At 48.0% G+C, this 16,163-nt stretch overlaps 1 protein-coding gene across 2 annotated transcripts in view; it reads left to right on the forward strand.

The window, feature by feature from the left end:
• Nucleotides 1-408: 408 nt before the first annotated feature.
• CSRP2 (cysteine and glycine rich protein 2) overlaps nt 409-16,163 on the forward strand; it is a 63,018-nt gene continuing 47,263 nt past the window's right edge. Inside the window, exon 1 of one of the 2 annotated variants that reach the window (XM_077474109.1) lies at nt 409-537. In XM_077474109.1, the coding sequence (XP_077330235.1) occupies nt 530-537 (8 nt within the window). In that variant the 5' untranslated portion in view covers nt 409-529. Of the gene's footprint in view, nt 538-9,904; nt 10,068-16,163 lie in introns of those variants that run through there. The other variant, XM_077474108.1, reaches the window with a different exon arrangement.

The following is a 16,163-nucleotide window of genomic DNA, read 5'->3' on the forward strand; positions in this document are numbered from 1 at the left end:
AGGGTGGACCTCCGCTTTAATTATATCCACCAAGCCTCCCCAGGTTCACATATAAAAAGCAATGAGGCATACCATAGTGTAATATTGCTTTAAAACTTTAATCCTTTAAAACACGCTATACATTCAACTCACATTACCACAAGTAAAAACACTCATGTAGTGCATGTAGCGGTGAGGGGGGGTAGGAAAAACCTATACTTCGGATCTGCAGCCCCGGTGTATTCAGCGTGCGGACTCTCCTATTCCTCCTCTGCTCTCTACCAAACTCCTCGTCAGACAGATTCTTACCGGTTTCGTCACACACCTCGTGACTTCTTCTGGGATTTCTCGTCTCTTCAGAAATCCCAGAAGAAGTCACGAGGTGTGTGATGAAACCGGTAGGAATCTGACTGTCTAACGAGGAGTTTGGTAGTGAGCAGAGGAGGAATAGGAGAGTCCGCACGCCGCATACACCGGGGCTGCAGATCCGGGGTATAGGTTTTTCCTACCCCCCCTCACCGCTACATGCACTACATGAGTGTTTTTATTCATGGAAATGTGAGTTGAATGCATAACATGTTTTAAACAGCGATTGTTTTGCAATGTGTTAGATTTTTCATTCTTGTTTATGCAACACAAACAAAAAAAATCACAAATATAAATTCATAAAAAAGAACATTAATAGTTATTAAGACAAAAAAAGAAGAAAAAATCAGCAGAAAAATAATTGTTAATCTGATAGAAAGCATTGCAAATGCATTTACAAATGGAAAAAAAAAACATAAGGTATGAACATTTAAACAAGTAAGTTTAGATATTAATAATAATATTTAAAAAAAATAGCCTTAAAAAAAGGGGGCGGGTGATTTGAAGCAGTATTAAACCCAAAAGAAAATGTTTATTATGTTGCAACTTACCAATTCTTGGCTACATTTTTTAGGCTTTCTTTCTTTTATTTTCACCTTGTGATCCAGCCAGTAAGTCTGTTGTTTTTTAACAGAACAAGCTCTCCTGCAAATGTAGCAGTTAGAGTGTTGAGAAAGACCATTTACTGCTGACAGGGGTGTTTACAATGATTAGAATTTACTTTATCATGTAAAACCTTTATCTCAAAAGAAAAGAAAAATCTGTTGCTGTAATTGCTTGTGTAACTGAAGTGTGAGCTGGAGTCTGGCTTCAATTTGTTAGTGTATTTAAATCTGCTTGTTCATCTAACACTTTTCTCTTCCCAGACTGACAATGCTGCTGTTCACATGTGCCCCCTATGCTCCTTCATCCAGAATGGGGACACTCTAATACAGGAAGGTGTTACTGGCAAGATCACCAGGTGAAAACAGAGGGAATAAAACTACATAAAGAGATCAAATGCAGCCACCACATCTAATAATTGGCGAGCTGCAATTTGTTTCATTTTTTGGTTTTGGGTTTAATGCTGCTTAGGGCTGATAAGGGTAAACTAAGGGTAAAAAATGTGTTAAATACAGTGGTGGCTGGTGCTACACTTTTTTTGGGGGCGGCAAACAAGCCATGCCCCCTGGTTGGTCGGTCGATCGATCAGTCACCCACCGCTGCTTGCTCATTCGTTTGCCCACCAGCCCCGCACTTATCCCATCTAGGTCGCGGGCAGCTTCGGCTCCTTCCTGCGTCTCATGCTCTGCGATAGATTCACCATGTGTCTCCGGCTTCACAGCTTCCTCCTCTGTGGTTTGGCTTCCCTCCTCCTTCTCTCGGCGGCCAAAACGATCGCTTCTCCTCTCGGTAAAATCGGGTCTTATGACCCGCTTCCTGATTGGCTGGGAGGAGAATCAGGAAGTCAATAGTGAATATTAATTCGCTCTTGTCACATAACTGGGTGGGCTCGCTACCTGAACTCATCCTTTTTTTAAGCCAATTAGAGCCTCAGGCTGTAATCATGTGCTTCTAAAAAAAAAATGGAATCTGTGCATCTGGTGCCCTGCATGGAGATTAGGGGTGCGGCGTATGGATTAGGGGGGCGGTGCCCCTGCACCCCTTATGGATGGGCCACCACTGGTTAAATAGAGAAAAATATTGTATAAAAAAATACTTTTTTTATCTTTCAGGTTGCTTTGCCTAACATCATATGCAGATGACACTCAGTCCTTTGATCTGCAGATGATTGAAATAACAATGTTACTTTGTATCTCTCTATTTTGGATATGAACAGTGTTGATTGATATTCTCTCAGATGATATTGTTTTTGACAGCAGGAGGTTCTACAGATGCTGTATTTACACACAAACTTTCAACTTTCATATAAGGATAAGTTCAAAAATAATAATAATAAATGTTAATTTTTTTTTCAGTTAAAAAAATGTGCATTAATTATTATTTTGTTTTTACTAGGAGCCTGCAAAGCATTATAATGCATTTCTTGCAATGCAAGACTCCTGCAGACTGTCAGTGTAAGTCAGCTGTCTGCTCATACCTTGCGCAGAGCTACATACTGAAAGGAAGAATCAATGACCTACCAGAGCGCTCAACACAGCCCTAGTAACTAATTGAGAACTGCAAGCCGACAACCGCAAAGTTTCTCCCATTTACAGGACTCTGTGATGAAATTGTGACAGCGAGATCAGGGAGAAGATCCCCAGCTCACTGTCACTACATGCAGCAGATTGGGGAGACCACAAAATTAACACTGGATGTGCCACAGTATAGTTGTAATGCGTAAGATAAAAAGGTTCATATGCTTTATAGGGCATGTTAGGATGTTTTGGCAGCCCAGTTATTTTGACTTAACACATATTAACACACTGCAGAGGTAAAAGGGACCTAAAGCAATTTGGTTAAGTCTCTCTCAATGGCAGGAATCTGGGCAGGAAAATGCTGCTCAAAAAAACACAGTAAAAGCCACATGTGTTTAGCATTTGAGCATTAATGTATTCTATTGGCCAGAATATTATCTTATTCTAGCACCTGGAAAGCATCAAAAACTAAACGCTCCTAATTGCATCTAGCGTTTAGACGCGTTTACACTCATCATTTTTTTTTCAAAAGTTCCTCTCTTAAGCGTGCTGATTTTTTTTTCAGCCTGTAACAATCCTATTCTAATATACTTGTAAACGCCTGGGTCTGCATGGACACATCAGCATATATAGAGGCGCTTTTACATTCTGTAAAAAAGAAAAAAAATGCTCAATGCCTGTAAAGCTAGCTTATTTAGGCTCTTTGTGCATGAGGCCTAAATGTTCTCATATGAAACATAGTAAATATTCACTTTTTGGGTTTAGCATCACTTTAACATGCCCCATGTCTGTAAGATTGATCGAACTCCCAGCTGATTCAGAAACCTATAAAAGTGTGCTAGTCTACCTAATTCACATCGCAGTCTTATTTGCAGGCTATAGGCTCTAGAGCAGGGACCGCCAAACTTTCTAAACAAAGGGCCAGGTTATTGTCCTTCAAACTTTAGGGGGGGCGGCACTGTGGCCAGTGAGAGTAGAAAATATCCTGGCATCAGAGGGAGAAAACAATGCCCTATCATTGATATCAATGGGAAAAATAGTGCCCCATCACTAGTGTCAGTGGGAGGAATAGAACCCCGTCATTGGTGTCAGTGGGAGGAATAGAACCCCATCATTGGTGTCAGTGGGAGAAATAATGCTCTTTCATTGGTGTCAGTGGGAGGAATAGAGCCCCGATGTCGGTGTCTGGAAGTAATAGAGCCCCGATGTCGGTGTCTGGAAGTAATAGAGCCCCGATGTCGGTGTCTGGAAGTAATAGAGCCCTGATGTTGGTGTCTGGAAGTAATAGAGCCCTGATGTCGGTGTCAGTGGGAGGAATAGAGCCCTGATGTCGGTGTCAGTGGGAGGAGTAGAGCCCTGATGTCGGTGTCAGTGGGAGGAGTAGAGCCTGATGTCGGTGTCAGTGGGAGTAATAGAGCCCCGTTATTGGTGTCAGTAGGAGGAATAGAGCCCCATCATTGGTGTCAGTGGGAGAATAAGTGCCCCATCATTGGTGTCAGTGTTAGGAATAGGGGCCAATGTCAGTGTCAGTGGGGGGAATAGGGCCCCATCATTGGTGTCAGTGGGAGGAATAGAGGCCAATGTCAGTGTCAGTGGGGGGAATAGAGCCCCATCATTGGTGTCAGTGGGAGGAATAGAGCCCCGATGTCGGTGTCAGTGGGAGGAATAAAGCCCTGATGTCAGTGTCAGTGGGAGGAATAGAGCCCCGTCATTGGTGTCAGTGGGAGTAATAGAGCCCCGTTATTGGTGTCAGTAGGAGGAATAGAGCCCCATCATTGGTGTCAGTAGGAGGAATAGAGCCCCATCATTGGTGTCAATGGGAGGAAATGAGCCCCGATGTCGGTGTCAGTGGAAGGAATAGAGACCAATTATTGGTGTCAGTAGGAGGAATAGAGCCCCATCATTGGTGTCAGTGGGAGAATAAGTGCCCCATCATTGGTGTCAGTGTTAGGAATAGGGGCCAATGTCAGTGTCAGTGGGGGGAATAGGGCCCCATCATTGGTGTCAGTGGGAGGAATAGAGGCCAATGTCAGTGTCAGTGGGGGGAATAGAGCCCCATCATTGGTGTCAGTGGGAGGAATAGAGCCCCATCATTGGTGTCAGTGGGGGGAATAGAGCCCCATCATTGGTGTCAGTGGGAGGAATAGAGCCCCGATGTCGGTGTCAGTGGGAGGAATAAAGCCCTGATGTCAGTGTCAGTGGGAGGAATAGAGCCCCGTCATTGGTGTCAGTGGGAGTAATAGAGCCCCGTTATTGGTGTCAGTAGGAGGAATAGAGCCCCATCATTGGTGTCAGTAGGAGGAATAGAGCCCCATCATTGGTGTCAATGGGAGGAAATGAGCCCCGATGTCGGTGTCAGTGGAAGGAATAGAGACCAATTATTGGTGTCAGTAGGAGGAATAGAGCCCCATCATTGGTGTCAGTAGGAGGAATAGAGCCCCATCATTGGTGTTAGTGGTAGAATAAGTGCCCCATCATTGGTGTCAGTAGGAGGAATAGAGCCCCATCATTGGTGTTAGTGGTAGAATAAGTGCCCCATCATTGGTGTCAGTAGGAGAAATAGAGCCCCATCATTGGTGTCAGGGGTAGAATAAGTGCCCCATCATTGGTGTCAGTAGGAGAAATAGAGCCCCATCTTTGGTGCCAGTGGTAGAATAAGTGTCCCATCATTGGTGTCAGTAGGAGGAATAGAGCCCCATCATTAGTGTCAGTAGTAGAATAAGTACCCCATCATTGATGTCAGTGGGAGGAAAAGAGCCAGATGTCAGTGTCAGTGGGAGGAATAGAGCCCCATCATTGGTGTCAGTAGGAGGAATAGAGCCCCATCATTGGTGTTAGTGGTAGAATAAGTGCCCCATCATTGGTGTCAGTAGGAGAAATAGAGCCCCATCATTGGTGTCAGGGGTAGAATAAGTGCCCCATCATTGGTGTCAGTAGGAGAAATAGAGCCCCATCTTTGGTGCCAGTGGTAGAATAAGTGTCCCATCATTGGTGTCAGTAGGAGGAATAGAGCCCCATCATTAGTGTCAGTAGTAGAATAAGTGTCCCATCATTGGTGTCAGTGGGAGAATAAGTGCCCCATCATTGATGTCAGTGGTATAATGAGTGCCCCATCATTGATGTCAGTGGTATAATGAGTGCCCCATCATTGGTGTCAGTGGGAGGAATAGAGCCCAATGTCAGTGTCAGTGGGAGGAATAGAGCCCCATCACTGGTGTCAGTAGGAGAATAAGTGCCCCATCATTGATGTCAGTGGGAGGAAAAGAGCCAGATGTCAGTGTCAGTGGGAGGAATAGAGCCCCATCATTGGTGTCAATGGGAGGAATAGAGCCCAATGTTAGTGTCAGTGGGAGGAATAGAGCCCCATCATTGGTGTCAGTGGGAGGAATAGAGCCCAATGTCAGTGTCAGTGGGAGGAATAGAGCCCCATCATTGGTGTCAGTGGGAGAATAAGTGCCCCATCATTGGTGTCAGTAGGAGAAATAGAGCCCCATCATTGGTGTCAGTGGTAGAATAAGTGCCCCATCATTGGTGTCAGTGGGAGAATAAGTGCCCCATCATTGATGTCAGTGGTTTAATAAGTGCCCCATCATTGGTGTCAGTGGGAGAATAAGTGCCCCATCATTGATGTCAGTGGGAGGAATAGAGCCCAATGTCAGTGTCAGTGGGAGGCATAGAGCCCCATCATTGGTGTCAGTGGGAGGAATAGAACCCCGGTGTCAGTGCCAGTGGGAGGAATAGAGCCCCATCATTTGTGTCAGTGGGAGAATAAGTGCCCCATCATTGATGTCAGTGGGAGGAATAGAGCCCCATCTTTGGTGTCAGTGGGATGAATAGAGCCCGATGTCAGTGTCAGTGGGAGGAAAAGAACCCCGGTGTCACGGTGTCAGTGTCAGTGTCAGTGCCAGTGGGAGGAATAGAACCCCGGGGTCAGTGCCAGTGGGAGGAATAGAGCCCCGATGTCGGTGTCTGGAAGTAATAGAGCCCTGATGTCGGTGCCAGTGGGAGGAATAGAGCCCTGATGTCGGTGTCAGTGGGAGGAGTAGAGCCTGATGTCGGTGTCAGTGGGAGTAATAGAGCCCCGTTATTGGTGTCAGTAGGAGGAATAGAGCCCCATCATTGGTGTCAGTGGGAGAATAAGTGCCCCATCATTGGTGTCAGTGTTAGGAATAGGGGCCAATGTCAGTGTCAGTGGGGGGAATAGGGCCCCATCATTGGTGTCAGTGGGAGGAATAGAGGCCAATGTCAGTGTCAGTGGGGGGAATAGAGCCCCATCATTGGTGTCAGTGGGAGGAATAGAGCCCAATGTCAGTGTCAGTGGGAGGAATAGAGCCCCATCATTGGTGTCAGTGGTAGAATAGGTGCCCCATCATTGGTGTCAGTGGGAGAATAAGTGCCCCATCATTGATGTCAGTGGTTTAATAAGTGCCCCATCATTGGTGTCAGTGGGAGAATAAGTGCCCCATCATTGATGTCAGTGGGAGGAATAGAGCCCAATGTCAGTGTCAGTGGGAGGCATAGAGCCCCATCATTGGTGTCAGTTCAGTGGGAGGAATAGAACCCCGGTGTCAGTGCCAGTGGGAGGAATAGAGCCCCATCATTTGTGTCAGTGGGAGAATAAGTGCCCCATCATTAATGTCAGTGGGAGGAATAGAGCCCCATCTTTGGTGTCAGTGGGATGAATAGAGCCCGATGTCAGTGGGAGGAAAAGAACCCCGGTGTCACGGTGTCAGTGTCAGTGCCAGTGGGAGGAATAGAACCCCGGGGTCAGTGCCAGTGGGAGGAATAGAGCCCCGATGTCGGTGTCAGTGGGAGGAATAGAGCCCTGATGTCGGTGTCAGTGGGAGGAGTAGAGCCTGATGTCGGTGTCAGTGGGAGTAATAGAGCCCCGTTATTGGTGTCAGTAGGAGGAATAGAGCCCCATCATTGGTGTCAGTGGGAGAATAAGTGCCCCATCATTGGTGTCAGTGTTAGGAATAGGGGCCAATGTCAGTGTCAGTGGGGGGAATAGGGCCCCATCATTGGTGTCAGTGGGAGGAATAGAGGCCAATGTCAGTGTCAGTGGGGGGAATAGAGCCCCATCATCGGTGTCAGTGGGAGGAATAGAGCCCAATGTCAGTGTCAGTGGAAGGAATAGAGCCCCATCATTGGTGTCAGTGGGAGAATAAGTGCCCCATCATTGGTGTCAGTAGGAGAAATAGAGCCCCATCATTGGTGTCAGTGGTAGAATAAGTGCCCCATCATTGGTGTCAGTGGGAGAATAAGTGCCCCATCATTGATGTCAGTGGTTTAATAAGTGCCCCATCATTGGTGTCAGTGGGAGAATAAGTGCCCCATCATTGATGTCAGTGGGAGGAATAGAGCCCAATGTCAGTGTCAGTGGGAGGCATAGAGCCCCATCATTGGTGTCAGTGGGAGGAATAGAACCCCGGTGTCAGTGCCAGTGGGAGGAATAGAGCCCCATCATTTGTGTCAGTGGGAGAATAAGTGCCCCATCATTGATGTCAATGGGAGGAATAGAGCCCCATCTTTGGTGTCAGTGGGATGAATAGAGCCTGATGTCAGTGTCAGTGGGAGGAAAAGAACCCCGGTGTCACAGTGTCAGTGTCAGTGCCAGTGGGAGGAATAGAACCCCGGGGTCAGTGCCAGTGGGAGGAAGAGAACCCTGGTGTCAGTGCCAGTGAGAGGAATAGAACCCCGGTGTCAGTGCCAGTGGGAGGATTAGAACCCCGGTGTCAGTGCCAGTGGGAGGAATAGAACCCCGGTGTCAGTGCCAGTGGGAGGATTAGAACCCCGGTGTCAGTGCCAGTGGGAGGAATAGAACCCCGGTGTCAGTGCCAGTGGGAGGATTAGAACCCCGGTGTCAGTGCCAGTGGGAGGAATAGAACCCCGGGGTCAGTGCCAGTGGGAGGAATAGAACCCCGGTGTCAGTGCCAGTGGGAGGAATAGAACCCCGGTGTCAGTGCCAGTGGGAGGATTAGAACCCCGGTGTCAGTGCCAGTGGGAGGAATAGAACCCCGGGGTCAGTGCCAGTGGGAGGAATAGAACCCCGGGGTCAGTGCCAGTGGGAGGAATAGAACCCCGGTTTTAGTGCCAGTGGGAGGAATAGAGCCCCGATGTCGGTGTCAATGGGAGGAACTATTCCCTACTATTGCTGACAGTGGATTGAATAATGCCCCAGGGGCTGATTAAGAGCAAGCAAAGGGCTGCAGTTTGGAGTAGGGTTGCCACCTGTCCAGGATTCACCCGGACAGTTCGGGTTTGGAAGCATGCGTCCAGGTTTCAGACTGCCTGAAACCCGGACACATTATTCACACTAGACCATGGCTTCCCAGCAGGGTTACTGGCTGCAGTTATCTAAGCTGAGAGTGTCTGTTACACCCTCTTTCACACCGCCTAAAGCCAGCACTCCCCCCCCCACCCCCACCCCCCAAACACACACACACACAGGAAAGGAGAGAGGGCTTGATCTGTATCTCTTACTCTCTTAATTAGAAGTCCAGCAGCCTTAGCTACATCTGGATGAGAGGTGCTGACTGCCAAGGGGTGAGTGAGCTCACCATCCATCCCTGTCTGTGACTGAAGTCTCCCCCCTTCTTTCTCCTGCCTCTGAGAGAGTACAATTAGGTAAATCAGGGTTCTCGGAGCACCCTTTACATCAGAGTTCCCCTTTACACCAAAGAGCACAGTGTTCCCTCTTACATCAAAGTCCTCTCCTTACATCCGAGTTCTTAGTCTTCCCCCTAAATCAGGGTTCCCAGAGCATCCCTTATGTTAGAGTCCCCAGAATTCTCCCATACAGTGAAAGGGAACTCTGCAAGTTCAGATGTAAAAGGGGAACTCTGTGGACTCTGATGTAAAGGGGAACTCTTGTTTTTAATGTCATATGATTAGAAATGTTATTTAATAGCAAAATATATGTATAGTTTATAAAAAATAAAAATAATTCCGTGCGCTGATAAAGTGTTCGGGTTTGACTTGAAGAAAAGGTGGCAACCCTAGTTTGGAGACCAATTCCCTACAGCAGGAGTCTCCAAATTTCTAAACAAAGAGTCAGTTTACCTCCTTCAGACTTTAGGGGGGCCGGGCTGTGGCTATCCAGAGTACAAAATGTCCTGGCATCAGTGGGATTAAAACAATCCCCTATCATTGTGTCATTGGGCCCCATTGTTGGTGTCTTTGGGAGGAACTGTACCCATCAGTGTCAGTGAATTAAATAGAGCCCCAAGGGCCGGATAAAAGAAAGCAAAGCACAGCATCTGGCCCTCGGGCCACAATTTGGAGAGCACTGCTCTAGAGGACTGCTGTACATTACGATCTGTCAGGTTGGTCAGAAGCCTCAGCCAGCACAGAAGAGGTTACGGTGTGTGGGAAGATGCTGTGCAGTGACGTCATACTGAGGGCTGGGATGGAGAGTATGTGGCAGAGCAACAAAAATGACATTGGATCGCAGGCTCCGCCCACTCCGCTCACAGCCCATGCCTACCCAGCCAGTACATTGCTCGCCGACTCCGCCCACCCGGGCTTTGTACGGAGTGATCTCTGGCTGCGCTCACTCTCGTCGCTGCTGATTGCTCGGACCGGCTACTGCGCCTGTGTGTGGTAAGTTGGTGTACGGCCGGTCAGTGTGTGTGGGGATGGAGGCCCGCCCTACTGCTCATTGTGGAGGATTGCAGTGTGTCTACTATTTGCTCTGTTATTACTGGAGTCTACAGCAACCTGCGTTGGACTGACCGGAGTGGTTAATGAGTACAGGTTGTCTGATCCCTGTCGCTGGTCTCCCAGTCGCTCCCAGTCGCTGGTCTCCCTGTCGCTGGTCTCCCAGTCGCTCCCTGTCGCTGGTCTCCCTGTCGCTGGTCTCCCAGTCGCTCCCAGTCGCTGGTCTCCCTGTCGCTCCCAGTCGCTTGTCTCCCAGTCGCTGGTCTCCCTGTCGCTCCCAGTCGCTGGTCTCCCTGTCGCTCCCAGTCGCTGGTCTCCCAGTCGCTGGTCTCCCAGTCGCTCCCTGTCGCTGGTCTCCCTGTCGCTGGTCTCCCAGTCGCTCCCAGTCGCTGGTCTCCCTGTCGCTGGTCTCCCAGTCGCTCCCAGTCGCTGGTCTCCCTGTCGCTGGTCTCCCAGTCGCTCCCTGTCGCTGGTCTCCCTGTCGCTGGTCTCCCAGTCGCTCCCAGTCGCTGGTCTCCCTGTCGCTGGTCTCCCTGTCGCTGGTCTCCCTGTCGCTGGTCTCCCTGTCGCTGGTCTCCCTGTCGCTGGTCTCCCAGTCGCTCCCAGTCGCTGGTCTCCCTGTCGCTGGTCTCCCTGTCGCTCCCAGTCGCTGGTCTCCCTGTCGCTCCCAGTCGCTGGTCTCCCTGTCGCTCCCAGTCGCTGGTCTCCCTGTCGCTCCCAGTCGCTGGTCTCCCTGTCGCTCCCAGTCGCTGGTCTCCCTGTCGCTCCCAGTCGCTGGTCTCCCTGTCGCTCCCAGTCGCTGGTCTCCCTGTCGCTCCCAGTCGCTTGTCTCCCAGTCGCTGGTCTCCCTGTCGCTCCCAGTCGCTGGTCTCCCTGTCGCTCCCAGTCGCTGGTCTCCCTGTCGCTCCAAGTCGCTTGTCTCCCAGTCGCTGGTCTCCCTGTCGCTCCCAGTCGCTGGTCTCCCAGTCGCTGGTCTCCCTGTCGCTCCCAGTCGCTGGTCTCCCAGTCGCTGGTCTCCCTGTCGCTCCCAGTCGCTGGTCTCCCTGTCGCTCCCAGTCGCTGGTCTCCCAGTTGCAGGTCTCCCAGTTGCTCCCAGTCGCAGGTCTCCCAGTTGCAGGTCTCCCAGTCGCAGGTCTCCCTGTCGCTCCCAGTCGCAGGTCTCCCTGTCGCTCCCAGTCGCAGGTCTCCCGGTCGCTCCCAGTCGCAGGTCTCCCGGTCGCTCCCAGTCGCAGGTCTCCCAGTCGCTCCCAGTCGCAGGTCTCCCAGTCGCAGGTCTCCCAGTCGCTCCCAGTCGCAGGTCTCCCAGTCGCTCCCAGTCGCAGGTCTCCCTGTCGCTCCCAGTCGCAGGTCTCCCGGTCGCTCTCGGTCTCTCCCTGGAATGGCTGCTCTTTATTATTGTATCAAAGCTGAGGTTTGCAGCTGTCTTGCAGGCTTCAAGGAACAATCCTTTTCTTCATGCCCTTGTACTGGTCAGAGCGCTGACCTTCTGGGGCTGCAGGTGTTAACAGCAGTGACCGTGAAGAACTTGTGCCACTCGCCCACCCCCTCTGCCATTCACAGAACTGGTCTTATTATTGTCCTACAGTGCAACGTGTTCTGTGAATGGGCAGACGAGGATCCTGTCATTCATCCACTCCTCCTCTGTCCAACAGGAGAATAATAATACAAGTTGTGTGAATGGCTGAGGGGTGGGGCAAGTTGTTCAGTTGCAGCGCCCCCAGCTGTCACCCCCTGCAGCCACCCCAGAAGATCAGCACTCTGACTAGTACAGTATTCAGGGGCATGAAGGAATATTGGGCCATGGGCTACATTATAGATAAAAAGTGTGATTGGTGCTGTATCCCAACAATAACTGTACTAAAAGTCCACTTCAAATATAGAGATGTGTCGGATCTCCCTTAGCCACTTGTAAATCTTCGTGATTTTTCACCTGAATGCATTCTATAAAGGTTTCCTATTCAGAATAAGCTGTCAGGTTAGTAAAACTGCGATATCAGAACTCAATCATACAGTTTGTAGTGTACATAGATTTGAAAAACGATGGATAAAGGAATATTCATGTTTTATCTCATGGTTACTGTGAAATTGTGTGAATGCATCAATGCAGTGCATGTTATCTCAACTTGCAGAGCTTGGATTCATTGAATGAGTTTACCAAAACTGTAAATATTTCAGAATATACAGCCTCATGCTTCATGGCAACTAAGCTCAATTTCATGCTGAATAAACTAAATTATTAATGTATCTTAAATAGAAGACTATAGATCTTTAAAAAGATTTTTACTCCAAAAGCATCTTTTTAATAAAAAAAATTTTGATAATCTAAAAAAAACTTTTTTTTTATTTTTTTTTTTACCACTTGATCACTGGCCACTTAAACACCCTTCCTAACCAGACCAATTTTCAGCTTTCGGTGCTCTCACACTTTGACAATTACTCAGTCATGCAACACTGTACCCATATGAAATGGTCTCTTTTGGTGGTATTTAATCACCGCTGGGTTTTTTATTTTTTGCGCTATAAGTAAAAAAAAAAAAAAGACTGAAAATTAGGGTTAAAAAAAAAAAAAAAAACAGTGACCATGCCGATTACTGACTTTTCATTTTTTATTTTTTATTTTTTGTAAGTGGAACTCTGCTTTAACCATTAGGGATCCGTGCTATACCCAAATGACGACAACAGCGCGGACCTCCTTTGCCGGGACTACGTCTATGAGACTCTCCTGATCACGGATCGAAGCAAGGGGTCGATCCCGACCCCTTACCACGTGCTCAGCTGCCAGCCAATGACAGCTGATCATGTGATACAACGGAGCCGGTAATCGGCTATTTTTCCTCCTCGCGCTGACAGTGCGAGGAGAGAAAAAAAAAAATAGCCGATCACCGGCGGCCGTGATCGGGACTGATGTCCCGATCACGGCCAGCTTACCAGTGCCCACCTGCCAGTGCCACCTCAGTAATTAAAAAGTGCCACCCATCAGTGTCCACAGTGCCACCCATCAGTGCCCACAATCTGCCTCAACTGTGCTGCACCCTAGTTCCACATATCAGTGCCCATCAGTGTCATCTATCAGAGCCACCTATCAGTGCCCATCAGTCCCATATATCAGTGGTACCTATCAGTGCCCCTTAGTGCCACCCATCCGTGCCATCTTATCTGTGCCCATCAGTACTGCCTTATCTGTGCCTATTAGTGCCGCCTTAACTATGCCTATCAGTGCCCACCAGTGCCGCCTCATCAGCGCACTTCAATGAAGGAGAAAAATGACCTGTTTGCAAAATTTTATAACAAACTATTAAACATGATTTATTTTTTTTTTTTTTATTGATTTTTTTTTTTTGTTAGCAAAAAATAAAACTCCCAGCTGTAATTAAATGCCACCAAAAGAAAGCTCTATTTGTGGGGAAAAAAATGATAAAAATTTCATTTGGGTACAGTGTTCTATGGCCGCGCAATTGTCATTCAAAGTGCATCAGTGCTGAAAGCTGAAAATTGGTCTGGGCAGGAGGGGGGTTTAAGTGCCCAGTAAGCAAGTGGTTAAATCATCAAATTTTTATCCATCCTGGTCAGAAGTCGTGTTTTTTTTTTTTTTTTTTTTTTTTTTTTTTTCTTAATGCATTCTATGCATTAAGATAAAAAAAAAAAACTTTCTACTGATTGTACAAGTGCTTTATTTTTTAAATAAAATCTTTATTGGGGAAAATAAAAATATGAAAAGCAACCCCCCCCCCCCTAATACTTATCTGAGCCCCATCTAGATCCGGCAATCTTGCACACGATACTTGGCTGACTGGGACTCCCCTCCTCATTGGTTGAGACAGCGGCGTGACACCATTGCTGTCAAAGTCACTTAGCCAGGCTGATTGGACACGAGGTATTATGAAGATTATATATCAAATATGTCTAACTTTCTAATGGAATCGAGGCTTTTCACTCAACAAACCCAACATTCACATTGCAAAGCCAATTAGGGAAATACACAATCACGTGTTGGTAAAATGCCGGTTTTAATTTTTTTTTTTTTTTTTTCTCAGCACGTGATTGGATATACAGAGTGATCAGAGTAATTGAATTACTACCATTCACTATGCAAAGTGAACATAAGCTTTCCAGAATGACTAACCTCTATTCCTGGATGAGAAAGCTTTGTACAAAAGTGTGTTGTGGGCACTTTTAGTTCAAAAGTCTCTTCACTTCTTTCCTCCTCCTAATCCATTTAGTTCTGAAGGACTTACACAAATCCCTTTCCCACAGCCCACTGAGTGGAGGGATCTGAAAATTAGAGGGAAGATTAAACTCCGAATGGGTGTGCATGGCTAAAGCAAATCCTTAACGCATCACGTCAGATTACAGCTTTCAACTTATTACAGTTTATAGAGGTTTGGTTATGTGCTCATTGTTTTACATTGCGGGTCTTGTTGATTCTTGTCAGTATTCTGACAATTGGTCCTACAATTGTAAATAAAGGTACCACGTTTGTTTTGTGCCATCCCATTCACAAGCCAGTTAAAGTGATATTAAAGGCAAAAAATAAAATAAAAATAGAAAATAACAATCATGTCATATTGCTCTGTGCAGTGGTTTTGCACAGAGCAGCCCCAATCCTCCTCTTTTTCGGTCCCCCGTCTGTGCTCCTGGCCCCTTCCATCCTGTTGAGTGCCCTGGAGAAAGTAGCTTGCAATGGGGGCACCCAAGCAGACATGCTCCCGAGCCGCTGCTCTGCATGTCCATTCAGAAATGGAGCCACGGCTTGACACCCCCCCCCCCCCCTTCTTCATTGGCTGTTATTGGGAGCAGTGCTGTCTCAGCCAATGAGGAGCACAACACTGGATCCAAGGGGAGCTCAAGTAGTAGGTGACTGCTGCACATATTTTTTTTTTTTTTTACCTTTTATGCATAGAATGCGTTGCAGTAAAAAACCTTCAGCCTTTATAACCTTTTGGTGGTATTTGATCACCTCCTGTGGTTTTTACAGCAGCAAAAATATAAGCATACAGCCTAAAGCTGCCTACCCTTCCTTTTTTAATCTTCAGATTTGGGAATGAAACAAATTCCAGAATGTAATCTTATTGTATGTACTTTCTTACAATTGAGTTTAAACTTTTTAAAGCGGAGGTCCACCCTAAAGTGGACCTTCCGCTCATCGGAACCCTCCCCCCCTCCGGCGCCACAATTGGCACCTTTCAGGGGGTAGGGGGGGTGCAGGTACCTGTACAGTACAGGTATCTGCACCCACTTCCGGCATAGCTATCTGCGGAAAGGGGCGTAGATTCTGCAGAATCTACGCCCCTTTCCGAAAGTCCCCCGCTGCCTGCTGGGAAACGCACAGATCCCAGAGGCAGCGGGTCCATCCTTATTGCGCAGCGCGACTCGCATGCGCAGTAGGGAACCGGGAAATGAAGCCGAAAGGCTCCATTTCCTGATTCCCATAACCAAGATGGCGGCGGCAGCACCCGAGAGACGATCTAGAGATCGGCTTTGGGGTGCTGACATCGCGGGCGCGCTGGACAGGTAAGTGTCACTATTTTAAAAGTCAGCAGCTGCAGTATTTGTAGCTGCTGGCTTTTAAAAAAAAAAAAAAACGCGGAGTCCCGGCGGACTCCCGCTTTAAGTTACATTTTCATTTACTTTACAAGGCTATCCCCACACTGGTAAAGCAAACGCATGGCGCGATGGCAATGCAAGATAGATATTACCTTAATAAAAAGTTGTAGTAAAGGTTTTTTATTTGTTTTTTTAAATAACTAACATGTTATACTTACCTGCTCTGTGCAGTGGTCTTGCACAGAGTAGCTCCAATCCCCTTTTCAGATCCCCTGCCAGTGCCCCTGTCTCCTCCCTCTCAAGGGGTGCCCCCAAGGAAAAATTGCTGCTTGCCCTGGGGGCACCGCTGTGTACTCACTCCCAAGCCGCAGCTCTTTGTATCCATAAGACACACACACCCACGGCTTGACCCTGCTCTCTCCTCTTTGGCTCACTGGCTAAGATTGACGGCAATGGGAGCCAGTGGGCTCCCGCTGCTGTCTCAGCCAATGAGGG

The sequence above is a fragment of the Lithobates pipiens genome, unplaced genomic scaffold (assembly GCF_037356315.1).
Source record: "Lithobates pipiens isolate NorthernLeopardFrog02 unplaced genomic scaffold, aLitPip1_a1.2 Scaffold_8, whole genome shotgun sequence".
NCBI lineage: Eukaryota > Metazoa > Chordata > Amphibia > Anura > Ranidae > Lithobates > Lithobates pipiens.